This window comes from Strongylocentrotus purpuratus, unplaced genomic scaffold, assembly GCF_000002235.5.
Source record: "Strongylocentrotus purpuratus isolate Spur 01 unplaced genomic scaffold, Spur_5.0 spur5_contig_863, whole genome shotgun sequence".
Taxonomy (NCBI): domain Eukaryota; kingdom Metazoa; phylum Echinodermata; class Echinoidea; order Camarodonta; family Strongylocentrotidae; genus Strongylocentrotus; species Strongylocentrotus purpuratus.
The window spans coordinates 1,334,944-1,351,273 of record NW_022145572.1 but is presented as its reverse complement, the minus strand read 5'-3'; the positions used below and the strand labels follow the sequence as shown (position 1 = coordinate 1,351,273).

The following is a 16,330-nucleotide window of genomic DNA, read 5'->3' as shown; positions in this document are numbered from 1 at the left end:
AAACACTCACCCCTTTGAAAGTTAAGTAGCAGGGAGTGCATCACAAGTTTATCAAAGCAAAACAAGAAAGAAGAAAGAAACCCCTCAAAATAAGTTTTGAAACTCTGGTTGGATCGATGATACCTCTCTCATTATGGCAGAACCATCGCTTTGATGATTTATTTCCATCTATGCTAGAGGTTTGGAAACATATATATAACACACTACAGATAGATATTAGGACTTTGTGAAAAGTGACTTTCATATATTTTATATGTTCCCCTTGCTAACAAAAATACAAATTACTCTGGCCCCATCAGGGATTCACTCTTGATAATAATATTTTGCGTCATCATACATAATGCCTAATTCAATTCTGTATTAAAACGAAACGAAGGTTAAGATTTATATTATGTATAGTGTGTATTTAATTTACCTGTTTAAACGCCTTTTTTTGTCTTCTTTGAACGCGAAACATAGAAATGTTAAATTTGCGAGCTCTCTCTCTATCTCTCTCTCTCTCACATAACCACCCGTTTCCCTACGATCTTCAGGGCACATAACGCCATCCCACTATCACACCCACGATCTCTTTGCCCGAACATCGTTAACAAATGGGCCTATCCTGATCGGACATTTTATCATATAAATCTTTCTGTACTTGATGTTCAAGCTGAGAAGAAAACGTTTTAATTCCTTGACAACAGATATTTCACCCTTTTACAAATATATACAAGCACATAAAATGCTCAAAAGATATAAAATATTCAATCATGAATAACTCACATATATAAAAATCGATCATGTACCAGATTCCACACAAAGTGATATAAATATTGTTACACAAAATGTATTTAAGAAACACCCGCAAACGTATTTATTGAGAGCAACCATTTCGTTGTTGAATAATGAATATCATTCAAATATTTAAATATAATAATAATAATAATAATAATGATGATATTGACTTATTAAAGGTTTCTTTGTCGGTATTCATACCATTCTCCCTGAGGGCCCTGTAATCATATCATAATACCCTGAAAAGCTACCATGAAAAGGTGCTCAAGCGTTTAAGGAATTTCTTTCTACAGGGTAATGCAATGTGCAGGGAAATGTGTGATCTTCTCGACCTCTTGATTTGGATGATGGACAATCAATGCAACGAGTTATAATGATGACTAACATCCGCAACGAAATACAGCCTTCTCTTTTTCAAATTATTGTTGTTCATTTAAGTATCCCTATCGTTTTGTTTGTTGTAATTTTTGTAATGTGCCCCTCAAAATCGATATAAAATAAACTTCATGACAGCTGCCGCCACACCGTAGATTTGAATTAGGTTTAATCCATCAACTATAACGACCCACTTGGCGTTCCATAACTATGGAACCATTGAAGGTTTAAACATGCAAGAATTTTAACTTGTAAGAGTATACATATTGTCATCATTTCTCGTCTTCCATGCTGAATGCTGGGTTGTCGTGAACGGTTTCAGATGTGGTTTCGCCCTTCTCTCCATCACTTAAATGAATAGACACAAGAAATGATACGGATTTACGTTGAAAATAAGCGTACTTCATTAAAGGAATAATAACGACTGAAGTCAATCCAGTCACAGGTTTTTTTGTTTCATATGTTACATCGTAAATCCAAATAAAGTACGGGATGTTTAAATATAATTTTTTTAGAAACAGTTCTTTTTTTGTTTATAGTCAGTAGACGTTCAACCCTATTGGGAAGCTTTCCTGTCAGCTTATTCAGAAGTATGTCGTAGCTAGCGCTGTTGCTGATGAATGACATAGTATATAGGTTTACACATTTGCATTTTATGATTTCGTTGGTATCAAACAATAACTATGACACCGATGAATTCATTAATATTATCGAGGACGTAAGCAGTCGAAAATCAATCTAACAGTAATAGGCAGTATATAGAAATAACTGCAACATTATACCAAGCATGGAGAAATTTGCTTTGGCTTAGACTAAAAAGACTCCTTTTTTATGAGCAGAGAGGGACTTTAAGATTTGTTTTCACTCATTAATCTGTATTATTATCCAATTTGCAAATTTTTATATATAGCATTTTAATGTGTTTGTAAAATAAGGGAAATAATTTACTTCAAACCAAACTGTTCTCCTTCTTCCAGCGTCTCTGGGAGTTTCTTGCCTCGAGTCTCGGGCAATGCAAGAGCAGACAGTGAAGCGATGACGGATAGCGAACCGTAGATAACAAGAGGAAGTGGATCCCAATATTTTGCGAGGATGAGGACAAGAGGTGCTGATATGGTCGCTACCCGGGAAAACATAGAGCAGTTGCCCATGGCAACGCCCCTTTATAGGAGAAATGATTAAACATAAAAGACGATAGGGATACATGAATAAAACATGATACATTTTTTCTACAATTCGGATGGTCAATTGAAATGATCAATTTGACAGGAATTTCGACAACTCAAACTTCATGCAATAATTTTTTTAAATATATTTATAGTCCATCCTTTTTGGATGTTCGTCTAAAATTATGTCTGTATTTCAGTCATAGGCATAAAGCATTGCTATCCAGTAATTTTGGTTCAATACATGATTTAATTAAATACAGTACAGTTGAAACTATATGTGATGAACACCATCTATAATAAATAATCTGCATATTACTCGTAAACTGAGGTATATTCTACAAACCTTTGATTCTTGGTTACCTTATATTTGTTGGATAAAGCTCCACGGTGTAGAGATATATGATTGCAAACGAGCCTGCGATCCCGAACTTCCCTATCATAGAAACAGTTGTCAGGGCAACGCCGGTGGCTACAATGATATTCAGACAGTACTATTATGGTAAGAGTAGGTTATGAAAACATGAAATCATCGAAAGCAGATATAATATTAATTTCTTACATAACATTTCGTGTATACAGAACTATTAAAGGTTTATATAATTAAGCAAGGTGAATTTACGGCCCCGCATTATAATGAGTTGCAATCGCATGAATCTAAGTTAAATGCAACCATACAATAAAATTGTCTATCTGTCGTAAACATGATTTAACATGTTAAGTGCTACCTTTATTTGTTCTAGGACCCGTCTCATAAAGAGATGAGATTAATATCAAAGGAGATACAAAACAATGATGAACTTTCTACCAAAACGTACCGTTTATTGCATAATGCACAGCGCCATCTTACGGTCAACTTGCCGTCAGTGCTTGCTCCAATGAATTACAGTAGTTGTAAACGGTTATATAATTTTGGCTTAATTCGTGTTTGGACAATGGCTCTTGAAAAGCATTTTGTCATATGTATTGTATTTATATTATTATGGGTTTGCACACCCTGATTAGCACGAATATTTTTTTTCTCAGGGGTCCACATGTAGTTTAATGGCCTATTGAAGAACAAAAAAGCAACTTACGTATAAATGCAGTTGACAAGCAAGCTACCCCACCTAGCATCAAACAGAAGAAAAGACTCAACCTCCGGCCAAAGAACTCTACGATGAAAATATCCATGATGTAGGCCGGGATCTCGATACCACCCGTAATGGCAAAAGCGACGTAATCGTTGGTGCCGAGATTTGAGCTATTCAAAGACAGGCCGTGATACACCATGGAGTTCACCATCCTAACAAAGAGGAGACCATGAAAGACATAGGATGGGATGGGAGATGGGAGAGGGGAGAGGGTGAGAGAGGTATCACGAGGTACACATGTTTTTAAAAATCAATGTCCGCATTCTTCGACAATTTAAATCCTATATTAGGTAAACGAATAATAATGATAATAATAATGATAATAATTATATAATTGTGATGATAATAATACTAATGATCATGATAATTTAATAATACTTGACATTTATATTGCGGATCTTAACGGCACTTTATTGTTTTTTCTGCTTTTATCATGTTTATGTAAGCTTGGTATTATTAGTTTGACCAGGGAGGTGAAAGAAAGGAGTCGAAACTTGTGATTTATTCAAACGCATTCATGAGTTCTAAAGCGTAACAATGGGATGTGTAATATTCCACTTGGCTTTGAAGTTCCACGCTCCGAGCCGCGCTTCCACTGCGGGGATTTTCGGAGGCCAGGCATGAGTTTCACATTTATTACAAAATATTAAATTACCGGCAAAATTTCAGTGTAAATTATAAACTTTATATGGGGATTGTATCGATATAGTGCATCAAACAATTGTTCATATTTAGGACTCCGCCCTTCCTATAATTTGTGTGCCAGAGTTGGTAAAAGAAAAAAATTAGATCCTGAAAAGAAAACAAAATATTTTAGGATAATTTTAGGATAATAGGATGTTTTAACTCATAGCATGCCATGAGACTGCATGCACGCTACTGTTATAGTGCTTTTAACATGCAAGCTAATCATTGATACACTGCCATGTGCGTGCAAGGGCGCATTCGTAATAGCAGTTATTGTTCATGCTTATTGGACTGTGCTGTGTGTTTCGCACGCGCTATTCAAAGAACCATCGCGTTAATCAGATTATCTCCGAAACAACCTGGCATTTGGGGGTTTGAGACTTGGCACAATGGGCATTAGCCCTGTGGCATGATAAGAGAACGTCACGTTATGTAATCCATGATTTACAATCTTCGATAACTTTAAGTTTGCTAATGTGTGATTTCGCGTGTTTTTTCTATTTTTGCAGTTGGATGCAAAGGGATGATATTACACAGGTTTGTGTTTGCTTGTTATACTATTTACACATTTAACAATGGATGATAAATCATTGAAAGGGACAGCGAACAGTTGCTGTGATACCATTTTCTGATGTAGGAATCTAAATCTTGAAATTTCATGCGCTCTTTTATCTCACTACCTGGTCAACAGTAGCAGATTAGCGCATAACCTTTTGGCGGTTTGGAGCATGGGGTCAAATGAGAGCGGCTTGATTGCAGTCCTTCTCAATCACGTCCCTTGTTTAACGTTATCGAAATGATTCAGGTATGGTGCACTTAACCGCCGCAAAAACACACACACACAGCCGCCTTTAAAAAAAAAAACGTACAATGAATGTCAAGTGCGCGCATGCAACTAAGGACTTTCGCGGATTCACACTGAGCTCTATGTTACGATATATACACAGAATTGTAAAACTTAGTACACTTTATGTCATCATCATAATAAGGAAAATTAAAACATACCGCCGCGGTTTGCCACGTCATATTTGAACGATCCTTGAGAGTCATTAGGCCTACCATATAAATACAAGGTTGATGGTTCGCATTCTCATCCTGGGTGTGCGGATCAAATCGAGACCTGTGGGCCTATGTTCCTTGCGGATTCGTTCCTGGGGCATTGAGAAAGATAAGAACAAAAACCCGGGAAAAAAGGGAGAAAATGGGGAGTGAGTGGGAAATAAAGAGGTAGAGAGTTTTTTATATGATCTATGAAACGAAACCTTGGCAAAAAAGCCTGCAATGTTGGTCAATCTCAAATTATCAATTAAAAAACAAAAAACATGATATTTTAATTTGACCAAAATCCCGTTCGACCTACTATGCAGCGTTAAATTTATATTGAAATAACCGACTGTCATTATACAGCCCTTCGAAATAGATACACTATTCAATCGCAAATTGTTTAATCTTCCTTGAAATAACCTCAGGCTGTACTGTTCCTACTTACGCTATCATTTTCCATTATCAATTTTCGATTGACATCATTAGGTTCGACTTGCATAATGATAATTGAAAATGTTCAAAAGTGTGAAATGTGTAAAAAGTTAAGCAATCGCTAGTGACAATGTGCTTGGCATGCTTGATGTGGTATAATCGACCGAATAAAACAATTGAAAGATTGATAATGGCAAATATTTTAGTAATTAAAGGGCTTTATTTATGTTTACCTGCTCTACCATGAATTCTTTGGTAAACAGGGGCTTCTGCAGTTCGGCCTTGTTAACTTCGGCTACCTTGGTGATAACTTTTTCGGCCTTGTCGTATTTCCCCACGGAGATAAGCCATCTTGCAGACTCAGGTAGCCAGCTTCAAGAGTTGATGATACGTTGAGAAAAGGGATATTTTGAGGAAAAAGAGATCTGATGTAAGTTTAATTTCCAGCAATTTTATTGCAAAATTCAGGCAGAGGAAATATGTAACTTCAAAACCTGTTCCGTTCAATTCTTGTTGTTTTTTGCTATGTCATTTTCGTTTTTTTTTTTGGTTGGTTTTCCTTATGCTACAGGTAATTATGATATCGTTTTATCAACAATACATTCGAAGAATAGTTCATCGGAATTAAATCTGTATATATATGATTTTAGCAACCACAATGTATGATAGTTCCACTAATTATACGAGAAACATAATATCCTTTTTTTTTTTGGTAAAAGATTATATTGACAAAACATTCAATCAGTGGTGAATTTAAAAAGAAATATATTGAGAAACGGGAAACGAGTTGCACTTCATTGTAGAGGAAGTAAATGTACCTTTGCAGCCCCGCGTACTATACAATTGATGTTGTGTATTCATTTATTTATTTATCTATTTATTTATTCATTCGTGTTTTCTTTAAATGTAAAAATAGGTTAGCCTCATTTAGACGCCCGGAGTGTTTTTTTTTCAAGGGAACCCTGTTGTAAATATATTTTTATATATCTTTAAAAAATGTTGTCTTGGAAATTATCAAACTAAGTATCAACAATGCTAATACTTTATCGATACACCCAGCAATGTAAGAAAAAGGTACAAAACAAAATTGGTTCTTACATGAAAAATATGAATAGAAACAGGAGAGGCAACGTCATGGTTAGAGTTAGAAGCCGCCAGGAGCGAATGTAATAGGCCGGTAGAGCGAGAAACATGTAGCCGACAGCGTAGCTGATTGAGATAAGAATCACCAAGGATCGTTTTGATGGCCCAATATACTCCGTCCCTGTTGGACCCAAAGTAAAAGGAACATGACATGAACATATCGATAAATGTCCTCTTATTGACCTTATGCTCAATGTTTATGTTTATATTTACGATTTATCGACTCAATTACTCACATTGTGAGTAAATAACATGAATGAAGATACAATTTAAAATTCAAGGCGACGATAGCAAAAATTGGTCGATAACGGAAATCTTTTAATAAAGAAATAAATCACATAGAAGATAAATGATAGCATTGCCTGCTGTACAGCTCGGTCACAGGTCAGCAAAAATGAAAGACAAGGTTAAATAATGAAATGAAAAAAGAAATAGACTGTTATTTTGTTTGCCAGTGAGTAATATCAACATATTCTAATTGCAAAGTCGTTGATATTCGCCGGGAGTTATACAAATGTGGTTCAAATACTTTGACCTAAGGGAAAAGGGGAGACAACATGAGTGAGAGAAAGAAAGAGAGAGAGAGAGACGGGGCGAGAAAGAGAGGTGGGGTCCCAATGCGTGTTTAATTGGGTTTTTAAAGACGTGTATATTATTTAATAGTCAGATAGTGGATCATCACTCGACATACATGCCTATATAGAAAACACGTAAAGCCCTGATAATCTTTTCTCGTGCTTTTTCTACTATATTTATCGTTTCATTGCATATTTTTTGTAATATTATTATTCATTGTATTATGTTTTGCATGAGAAATACAAAATATATTCAAACAATCGTTTGAATTAATAATGCACACGGCATGTGACCTAAAGTGGTGTGGCAATATGCTCACCTATAACGAACAAAGTGATGTTGAAAGAAATGCTTCCAGAACCCATGAAGAAACGCATAGTGGCAAAGAACCACCAGTTGGGTGAAAAGACAATCGCAACTCCAGAAACAAGCGATACGAGGTTAGCGAGCAGGAGAGTCCACCAGCGTCCAATCCTGCAGCGAGAGAAAAAACACGACATAAGCATTACTTTCAATGCGTTTTATAAAAGACATACCAAATACTATAATCATCAACTACAAAATCTATCTAGTAGGTACTAACGACAATTCCACGAGTTCTATAGGGACTTTTAGATTTGCACGTCGACAGCTTTGACTGCAACGTGTGACGTCATTTTAAGGCACTGCGCATGCGTTGCGTCGTCTCAGTCGGCGATCGAGAATGCGTCAACCTTGATTTTCCTAAATCTAGTACATAAATACATACATATTGATATCTATATAGCGCCTTTACATGTTCAAGGTACTAGTACGCCGCGTGTGCATGAAGTATACAGTTCCTCCGGTAGACAAAAGAACACCCCTTCCCTGCTATTATGTAAAAATATGTAGAACAGGTGTCACATGCATATTCACCTGTTCTACACATTTTTACATAATAGCATTGAAGGAATGTTCTTTTGTTGAGGGTAGAATGAGGAACTGTATATTTTGTCCTCTTTCTTTGTCCGTGATGTTCATAGTGTCACTTCCTGCATGCATGTATATCGTCGAGTGCAATGTAAAAGATTTCTAATTGTAGTCAACATGGGCAGTTAAGTACGTTGACACGCATGATCAGTCGGCGTTCGTCGTGTTCTCGTCCATTCAATCTAAAAGTCCCTTATATGACTCTCCCACGAGTTCTTTACGACTATTTGGGGGGTAATTAGTATCTGTCTAACAATAAACATAATTATAATTATCAAACAGGAGGATCAAGGAACGTCAGAAATACTGGATGGAAATACAATTTTGTATGATGTAAAAAGTTTGATAGTTTCAGGAGGGGGAAATGCTTTCTGACAATATCTTTTGTAAATCTCTTTCCATGGCCACTATAACAAAAAAAACATGTTAAAGCATGGACCTCTGTGTTAAATCCATAGTTTCAGCATGGTTTTACAGACAATATTATACATGCTCTACGATAATATATACTTTTCTCTTTAATACGCTATTTACTATATACAGTACTTCATTCACGTCTTGAAAAATATTAGTCCACATAAGGAAACCACCTCCCGAAAGAATAACTTTACGAGATTTATTGTGTTCTTTCCAATTAATGTATAAGATACTCTACCAAAGTACCAAACTGTATGAGACAAGTATAAAGCAAGAATAATGTACAGTTTTTCAGCAAGACATGGGCATCTTTGTTGTCTTGATAATAGGGACTTTTAGATTTGTGTGGACTGATACGTGTGACGTCCATTCAAGGCAGTGCATTAAAAGGACGTCGACCGTAGCAATCCACATTGTCTTCGTGCGAATCTAAAAGTCCCTAATGTGGCGTACTATGCGAAGTCGTTTATCAACTGAATGTATTTAAATTTATGGATGCTTCTCTCCCAGGTGTGCGTGGTAATGACACCTGCTATCACCTTTTGCACTACAATTATCAGAACAAAACTTACGTAGACAAGCTGGTACTCTTTTGGGGTGAACCAGGTTTCGCATAAATGAAATAGATTTTTCAACTGCTGTATTTTAATATTTTCTTATAAATGATTTACAGTTGTTCCCCTGTGATATATTTTTCACCAAATATATTTCCCTGTCCCCCCCCCCCTCCCCCTCAGCTTTAATTTTCCCTCATTAAAATGTAAACGCTTTGTTATTGAATTAAAAAAAGTTTCCTTTAACCTTTCTCGACCCACGTGTTAACGGATATGTGGCAACCGCTTGGGTAATGATAATTGTAGGTCCATCAGGAAGAAGAGCATTGAAGCCGAGTAGGCTCCCCTTGGTAGATAGAATTTTTCTTCTTTTTTTTCTATCAAAACTTTTTCGTGTAAAATGATTACTTACACGTCAGATAGGATACCAAAGAAGATAGATCCTGCTAAGAATCCCCCGTAGTATATAGATTGAGATACTTGGGTAAGTTCACCATTGCCACATACAAGATCAAACTGTACGGCACAGAGAGAGAAGGGTGAGAAAGATAGAGAGAGAGAGAGAGAGAGAGAGTGAAGAGAAACAAAGAAAACGAACGAAAACATGCAGACAGATAGGTAAAGGGGCATAGAAGGTCGGATAGGTAGATAGATTGGTAGATGTATTTATATAACATCATAAACAATAACAATGAGTATAATAATAATGATACAAATAAAAATGGTAATGATAAAAGCACCTGCAATAACAATATTGTAATGTAATAATTATACCTCTAATGACATTATATACAGGAATGCTTAGATAGGTAAACTAAGATACCAACGCGTATGTGCGCTTTGTGCGTGTTGTGGGAGAGAACAAATAAGCAAGGTTAGGCAATGATCTAGTCTCGGAAAACACTTCTATTCCAACAATATATATATATTTTTATCGGATCTTTATATGGTTAACACCTTGCAGGGATATTTGCGTACCCAGTTGGTTTAAGGACGAAATCCTGTAATCTATTAAAGCAAATACTCATGACTTGTCTGACCGAAACACACATAATGGACTTTGTGATGGCATGTTAGCATTGTGCTAAAGAAGTTATCCAGTAAATTATACTACTACCATTACTTTGTAATAAATATAATTTATGCACACTGATGAACTAAAACAAATCATTACGTAATTGCAATTTAAAACAAACTATTGTTATTCTTCATTCATCGATTCGTACCTTTTGCAAAATCCGATTATTACAAAAAAATATTTTATGTAAGAATTGCCAACGATTGGAACGTGCATGCAATGTAATAAATAGTGCAACTTTCTATGCTTATAAAACCTCACTAAAGACCCATCTCTATAATATATAAAAAGATATTGATATAAAATAATATTATTATTTGTCTCTCATAAGATATTCATATAGTCAGTTTTCCATTCGTAAACTCATAATCTGTTTGAAATAATAATACCTAATAATGACACCTTCGTACAATTTAATACTCAAATCTCTGATAATTTTTTAAAATAATTTGCTGGCACCAGCTTAAAGTTTGCATGCTATAACTTTCTATTGTGTGTTTTTACTATTTTACCCATGTATTTCTTTGTTTTTATCTTGGTTGTATGATCATCTATCTCGTTATATTCGATTACTATTAGCCTATCATTTAATTGGGTCACAGCCCTGTATGGGGTTTTCAAACCTTTTTGCTGCATCCCGAGACATGTTTTGTTTTTACTGAATGTCTGAATAAATACAATACAATACAACCAATATAACTGAAATTAAACATACTTCTGTATTGCACAAATAAGCAGAGAACTGTCACCTGGAGATTATTGTAACATACGGGAGTGTATTCATTTATTGTTCAATTTGATTAATATATTCAAATATTGATAAAAGATGTGAACGGGGGAGGAATTATGTATAATGTAAGATCTTACTTCCGTCACTGTCGTCGTCTTGTATTGGCTGTCATCGTACACCCAGCCACTGTCACATGACATCGTTTCGCTGCTGTAATTGGATGGATCAATCCCAGGCCAGAATCCCACTCCGGACACGTTATATTTTTCACATTGTGCGTACTCCAGCTCACCATCTGACGTGTAGTTTGATGGGATGCTACCTTCCTTCTGGGCTAGTGCGCAGGCTTCATCTGAAAACCCATACTGCTCACATCCAGGAGTCCATTCGGGGGTCTAGATAATATACATATTTTGTCAAAGAACAACTTTGTATATTTATCAAATATATATTTTGTTTAGCCTAAAAATTATCCAAATCGTATTTGAAAAAATGCATCCTGCTTGTGAATGACTTTTCCTTATGTGTTATAATAATTGTTAAAATAATACCATAATTGCAGGGATATACCATAAACATACCTTTAGATGTATGTTTTGTGATATTATGTATTCACTTGGTTGGATGTCATTTGGTTAATTATATTTGTATTATTGTCGCCTTAAATCTTAATTTTCTTTATGTTCTTTACACATTTGGTTAATTTCCCTACCGCAGCACCCGCTCTAAAAACAGGCCTTTACATATTATTTTTCTTTTAATGGATCGAATGTTTGTTTCAGAACCAATCAATCCATTTTGCCTACTTTTGTTTCTACACCCGGTATATTCAGTCGGCACAAAGTCTAAATAATCATCGAATCATCATTAAAGATAAAGTTGAGTTCTGGTCATGCGATTGCATTCTGAAAGAAACGTTATGGAATCGATCAGAAAAGGTTGATTATCTATCATATAGGTAATGGTGTGTACTGCAAGGTTCTTGAATCATCAAAATGATAAGAAATTTGGCCAGGTCTTGACAAAGTTACAAGCAATGTACACAGAAAGATGTATATGGGACTACACGAACACGTGGCATAAAAATCCGTCCCGGTTTTTTGATGTTACATTCCACATTTAGAATATTAAGGCATTTGAAGAGCCAGGCTTTACAGTGAACATTTTGTATCTGATGTTCTTCCACACTTGTATAATACAATGATACCGCTCACAATTTGTGTTCACCTCTTCCAAGAACTTAACCTTCGCTGTCTGATAATCTATAATGATTGCCAGCAAATAGTTATGACCTTTGATCCAATAAGTACAATTGGTGTCTGACCGTTTGGCCATGATACGTTTTGGCTAGCATTACATGGTTTACACCTACTACGTTTAATGCTCAATCAGCTCTGGCATTATTTCGTTCATATTCCAGTTTACTTCCATTTCGCCTAATTAATTGTTGTCATCTAGTAATCACATAGATAATGGAACAAACCGAAGTAATAAAAGAAACGAACGTTAGAGGAAACAGTATTTTTACAAAAAATTAATGACCTTAGACTAATCGGTCGGTAGATTAAACAATTATTCTGACTCTTATTGAATCAAATGATGAGTATTCCTTTTCAGTTCTGACAGTTAGTGTAATGACTAGAGGGGGGATAAGAGACGAATTTCGCCGGGTTTAGAAGATATAGTTGACCGCCGGTTTTATCCAGAGGACCAATAATGAAGTGTAATTTCTATAAAAAAAATTCCATATTTTTCCATATTTTTCCCTCCACAGGGATTTTATTGATTTTCATTTGAAAGACATACAAAAATATATTTTCAAGGTAATTTACATTTATAACATAAATGAAATTGGCTTTTAAAAATACAAGTATTGTTGAACTGTTGAGAAAACTAACAAATCAATAATTCATTTCTAAAAATTGATAACAAACTATTGAATTCAAACAAGTCTTTTATCTATATTACAGAAAATTACCTTAATTTTAGTTTGGCCACTCGTTAATATCATTCGGCTCTGATGTTCACAATTCGATAGCAAATACAATACAATGAATACATACAATTTACAGTTAACAATTAAATTATTCATACCCTTTAAATATTAAGTTTTGTAATTTTTTATGTATATTAAAAGTTGATTTGTCTCGATTTATGTTTCTTGACGAGTTGACGTAGTAAACCTTACATCTGAAAGTATTCAACAAGGGCCTTAATTCAGCCAGTCTACTTTCATTCTTGAGTTATGAAGAAAAAAAACACATTCGACATTTACAACTCGTTTAAATAATTTATTTGCTAACTGTATGTTAATTTCTATCTTGGCAAATAGAAATTCTATGCCAATTAAAGTATGCCTTATGCACATTTCCAGCTCGAAAAGCATTTAAAATAGAAGACTGTAACAGAATGATTGATTTTGCCCGTTGGACAGTATCGTTGTTCGTGTTTCTGAATGATCTTACCGCACACCAGTGGTCGACGGGGGCATTGATGAAGACCGATAACAATGTCGCCCAGGAACCGGTGAACTTAAATATCAACGAGATCAAGTAGACACGGCGTTGATAGGGCCCAAACTCACCAACATTCTTTAAAATGTCGTCAAACTTCATCTCAGTTCAAAAGTAAGCACGGGAACCGTGAAGAACGTTGGATTTTAAGAAGCTACAGTGGAAGTATGTCCTTCTCTAGACGTTGGTCAGTACGTTTGTAGCTAGAAAATAATTTGTTATATATTCTTGTCTTATCTGCTATACTATTGTCTTATCTAAAAGTGTTGACAATTCGTTAAGTTTGACCTCAAACATATCAGACGTTCTGAATGATGTAAAGATGCATCTTTTCTCTTAATCAGAAGCTGATATTAAGCTATTCATTTATTTACTGTGTGTGTGTGTTCGTGTGTTAGTGTGTACAAGGGGGGGGGGTGCACAATGTCATACATGATTTAGAAAAGTGTAGAATATTGGATTATCTATCAGTAGGATGTCGTGCCTGTTTTTCTGTTCGGATATTTCACATGAACAAAAATTAAAGCAGTACTTTTTCCGTATGAATAATTTGACTTTGCCTGTAAACACCCCCCCCCCCCAACTCTCCCTTCCCCTCTCCCTCTATCTCTCTCTCTCTTGCTCTCTGACTGTTTGCCTCTCTGTCTGTCTGTCCTCTCCCTATTTCTCTCTCTCTTTCTCTCTTTCTCTCTCTCTGTCTCAGCCTTTCTCTCTCTCAGTCTCTCCCTCTTTATATCTATCTCGCTGTCTCTCCTGATAACTATACTTTTTAATATTCATGCCATTTGAATAGTCCATAAAATTTAATAAACCAATGAAAACATACATCGTTTGTTTTATACAAAAACTATTCTAGATCCTTGTTCTTTGATGTAGAAAAATATAATTTTAAGATTGCTTCCTGTCATTTAAACTGACAAAATATAAATTCAAATTTTGATAGGCTTTATTTTAGAGCGCGTACATAGATAAACTTGTATCAAAGCGCTGTGCAGCACATGTATTTATCCTTAGACAAGCGCATTAACCTCTACATGCACTGCTGCTGGGCATTGCGTACTTAAAACTCATTGGATAGAACCATGGATAGAACTCACTTTTTCATGAAACACGTGTGGTAGTCTTAATAAATAAATCACAAGAGACTGCGTTTGACAAATCAGTTGATTAGGATCGAGGAATTATAGTATAATATCATTCAACCATCATTATTTTTACTTGCCAAATAGAACAACTTGTTGTAAAGGCATTACACTTTTATCGGCTTTTTAAAGGATTTAACGATGTGCAAATATGAGTAGACGTTGGTAAGAAGTCCTTGATTTCCTTTTATGAATTATTGACAGTGTATAGTAATTAACAGACGGAGACATCAGACAAACAAACAAATGACGAAACAATTGTGCTCTTTGCCATTATAAACGGTTGATAAACGGGTGATAACCTCCGTACAAAGAGGGCATGAATGGACTGAGAAATAGAAGCTTCAGCAAGATTTCTTTAAAAGTTTAAAAGAAGAAAAAAAATGGTGTATAAAGAGTGATCAGCAGGTTATGTGAGGTAGTCACTGTAATAATATATTTACAATGCCATTTTACAATAGTTAACAAATGATCAATAATATCCTAGGAAAGATTAAAGAGGGGCAGATTTGGATACGAAGAGGGATGGAAGATCGAGAAAGAGGTAAAGGAAATAAGATTATTACTGTGTAGATGAGAGCGAGAGAGCGAGAAAGAGAGAAAGAGAGAGGGAGAGAGAGAGAGAGAGAGAGAGAGGAATGGAAGAATATTGGATCTACAGGTATCCAGTATAATATAATAAAGCATCTTTGTAAATTCCCGTATGAAATTCGACTAAGTAATGTGCATATTGTACGATGAATATAATGCATGTTTATTGAATAACATAATTATGTGAATTGCACGCTATACACAAAAATATAACATTTATATTGTTATATCTATAGCCATATCTTATATTCAAAATTATTTCCCTCTACATCGTGTCACTGCGTATTTAGTCAACCTTGAAAGCTGTCTCACTTTTGACTTTATTATAAATTATTCATCTAAATAAATTTCGGTAAAAAGATAAAACATCAACCTGATACCGGACGGCAAATATTAATAAATAATGCGTAGTCAGATTAAAGGCAACAAAAAAAATGTTTGTAAAGGGCCTGCAGGACCTATTCCCGAAACATGTCGCCTAGATCTGTTCATTCAGTGAATGACCCTTGATCCAAGTCATCGTGAAGTTCATTATTAATTGCTTTCTTGACAACATATTGGAATTCAGAATACCAAAGTAGCAGAGAAGTCCTTTATGCGCGTATGTTTCGCATAACTTCAGCTATGTTTAAGCTTGACGTAAGAGTATGTAAGTGATTTGGTTCCCTTCCAGAGGAGTGTCTTTGCCATTACGTTTTTAACAAATATGGGAAACCCGTCAAAAAACGGTTTTAAGTGGTAATTCTCCATAAATGTATGATGCTATTCTCCTGCAGCTTGAAAAGTAAAAATATTTCCATTTAAAAACCGTTAAACCAGTACATGGTAAACGGACGCAGAGGTCAATGGAAAAGCGTCGCCTCTAAACTGCTAAAGGACATGCGATGTTGGCCGGCATTTTAAGAACGAGCCTGTTTCTTTTGATTGAGGTTATGAACAAAATGTGCCGTGACAAAATCAAATAAATGAACATTATGGGTAAAGAGCAGTCTCACCCCGACCAATATCATCAAGGATGCCT

At 35.3% G+C, this 16,330-nt stretch overlaps 2 protein-coding genes across 2 annotated transcripts; both read right to left on the bottom strand.

Moving 5' to 3' along the window:
• Positions 1–1,371: 1,371 nt before the first annotated feature.
• Positions 1,372–13,735, bottom strand: LOC592829 (organic cation transporter protein-like). Its single transcript, XM_030972516.1, has 10 exons — positions 13,529–13,735; positions 11,201–11,458; positions 9,668–9,771; positions 7,664–7,807; positions 5,848–5,986; positions 5,198–5,289; positions 3,395–3,666; positions 2,682–2,790; positions 2,101–2,313; positions 1,372–1,500 (listed from the first exon to the last, which is right to left on the bottom strand). The coding sequence occupies exons 1-10, from the start codon at positions 13,676–13,678 to the stop codon at positions 1,425–1,427; spliced, it is 1,557 nt and encodes a 518-aa protein (XP_030828376.1). The 5' UTR covers positions 13,679–13,735; the 3' UTR covers positions 1,372–1,424.
• On the bottom strand, positions 5,099–6,870 carry LOC115919328 (solute carrier family 22 member 12-like). Its single transcript, XM_030972828.1, has 3 exons — positions 6,713–6,870; positions 5,848–5,986; positions 5,099–5,289 (listed from the first exon to the last, which is right to left on the bottom strand). The coding sequence occupies exons 1-3, from the start codon at positions 6,805–6,807 to the stop codon at positions 5,194–5,196; spliced, it is 330 nt and encodes a 109-aa protein (XP_030828688.1). The 5' UTR covers positions 6,808–6,870; the 3' UTR covers positions 5,099–5,193.
• Positions 13,736–16,330: the final 2,595 nt, after the last annotated feature.

Coding starts and splice junctions, on each gene's coding strand:
- LOC115919328 (XM_030972828.1), bottom strand. CDS start 6,807: ATGTTTCTCGCTCTACCGGCCTATTACATTCGCTCCTGGCGGCTTCTA. Junction 5,987..6,712: donor TTTCTATTCATATTTTTCAT/GTAAGAACCAAT, acceptor CAACTCTTGAAG/CTGGCTACCTGAGTCTGCAA. Junction 5,290..5,847: donor AAGAATTCATGGTAGAGCAG/GTAAACATAAAT, acceptor TCAATGCCCCAG/GAACGAATCCGCAAGGAACA.
- LOC592829 (XM_030972516.1), bottom strand. CDS start 13,678: ATGAAGTTTGACGACATTTTAAAGAATGTTGGTGAGTTTGGGCCCTAT. Junction 7,808..9,667: donor TTTGGTATCCTATCTGACGT/GTAAGTAATCAT, acceptor CTCTCGCTGCAG/GATTGGACGCTGGTGGACTC. Junction 5,290..5,847: donor AAGAATTCATGGTAGAGCAG/GTAAACATAAAT, acceptor TCAATGCCCCAG/GAACGAATCCGCAAGGAACA.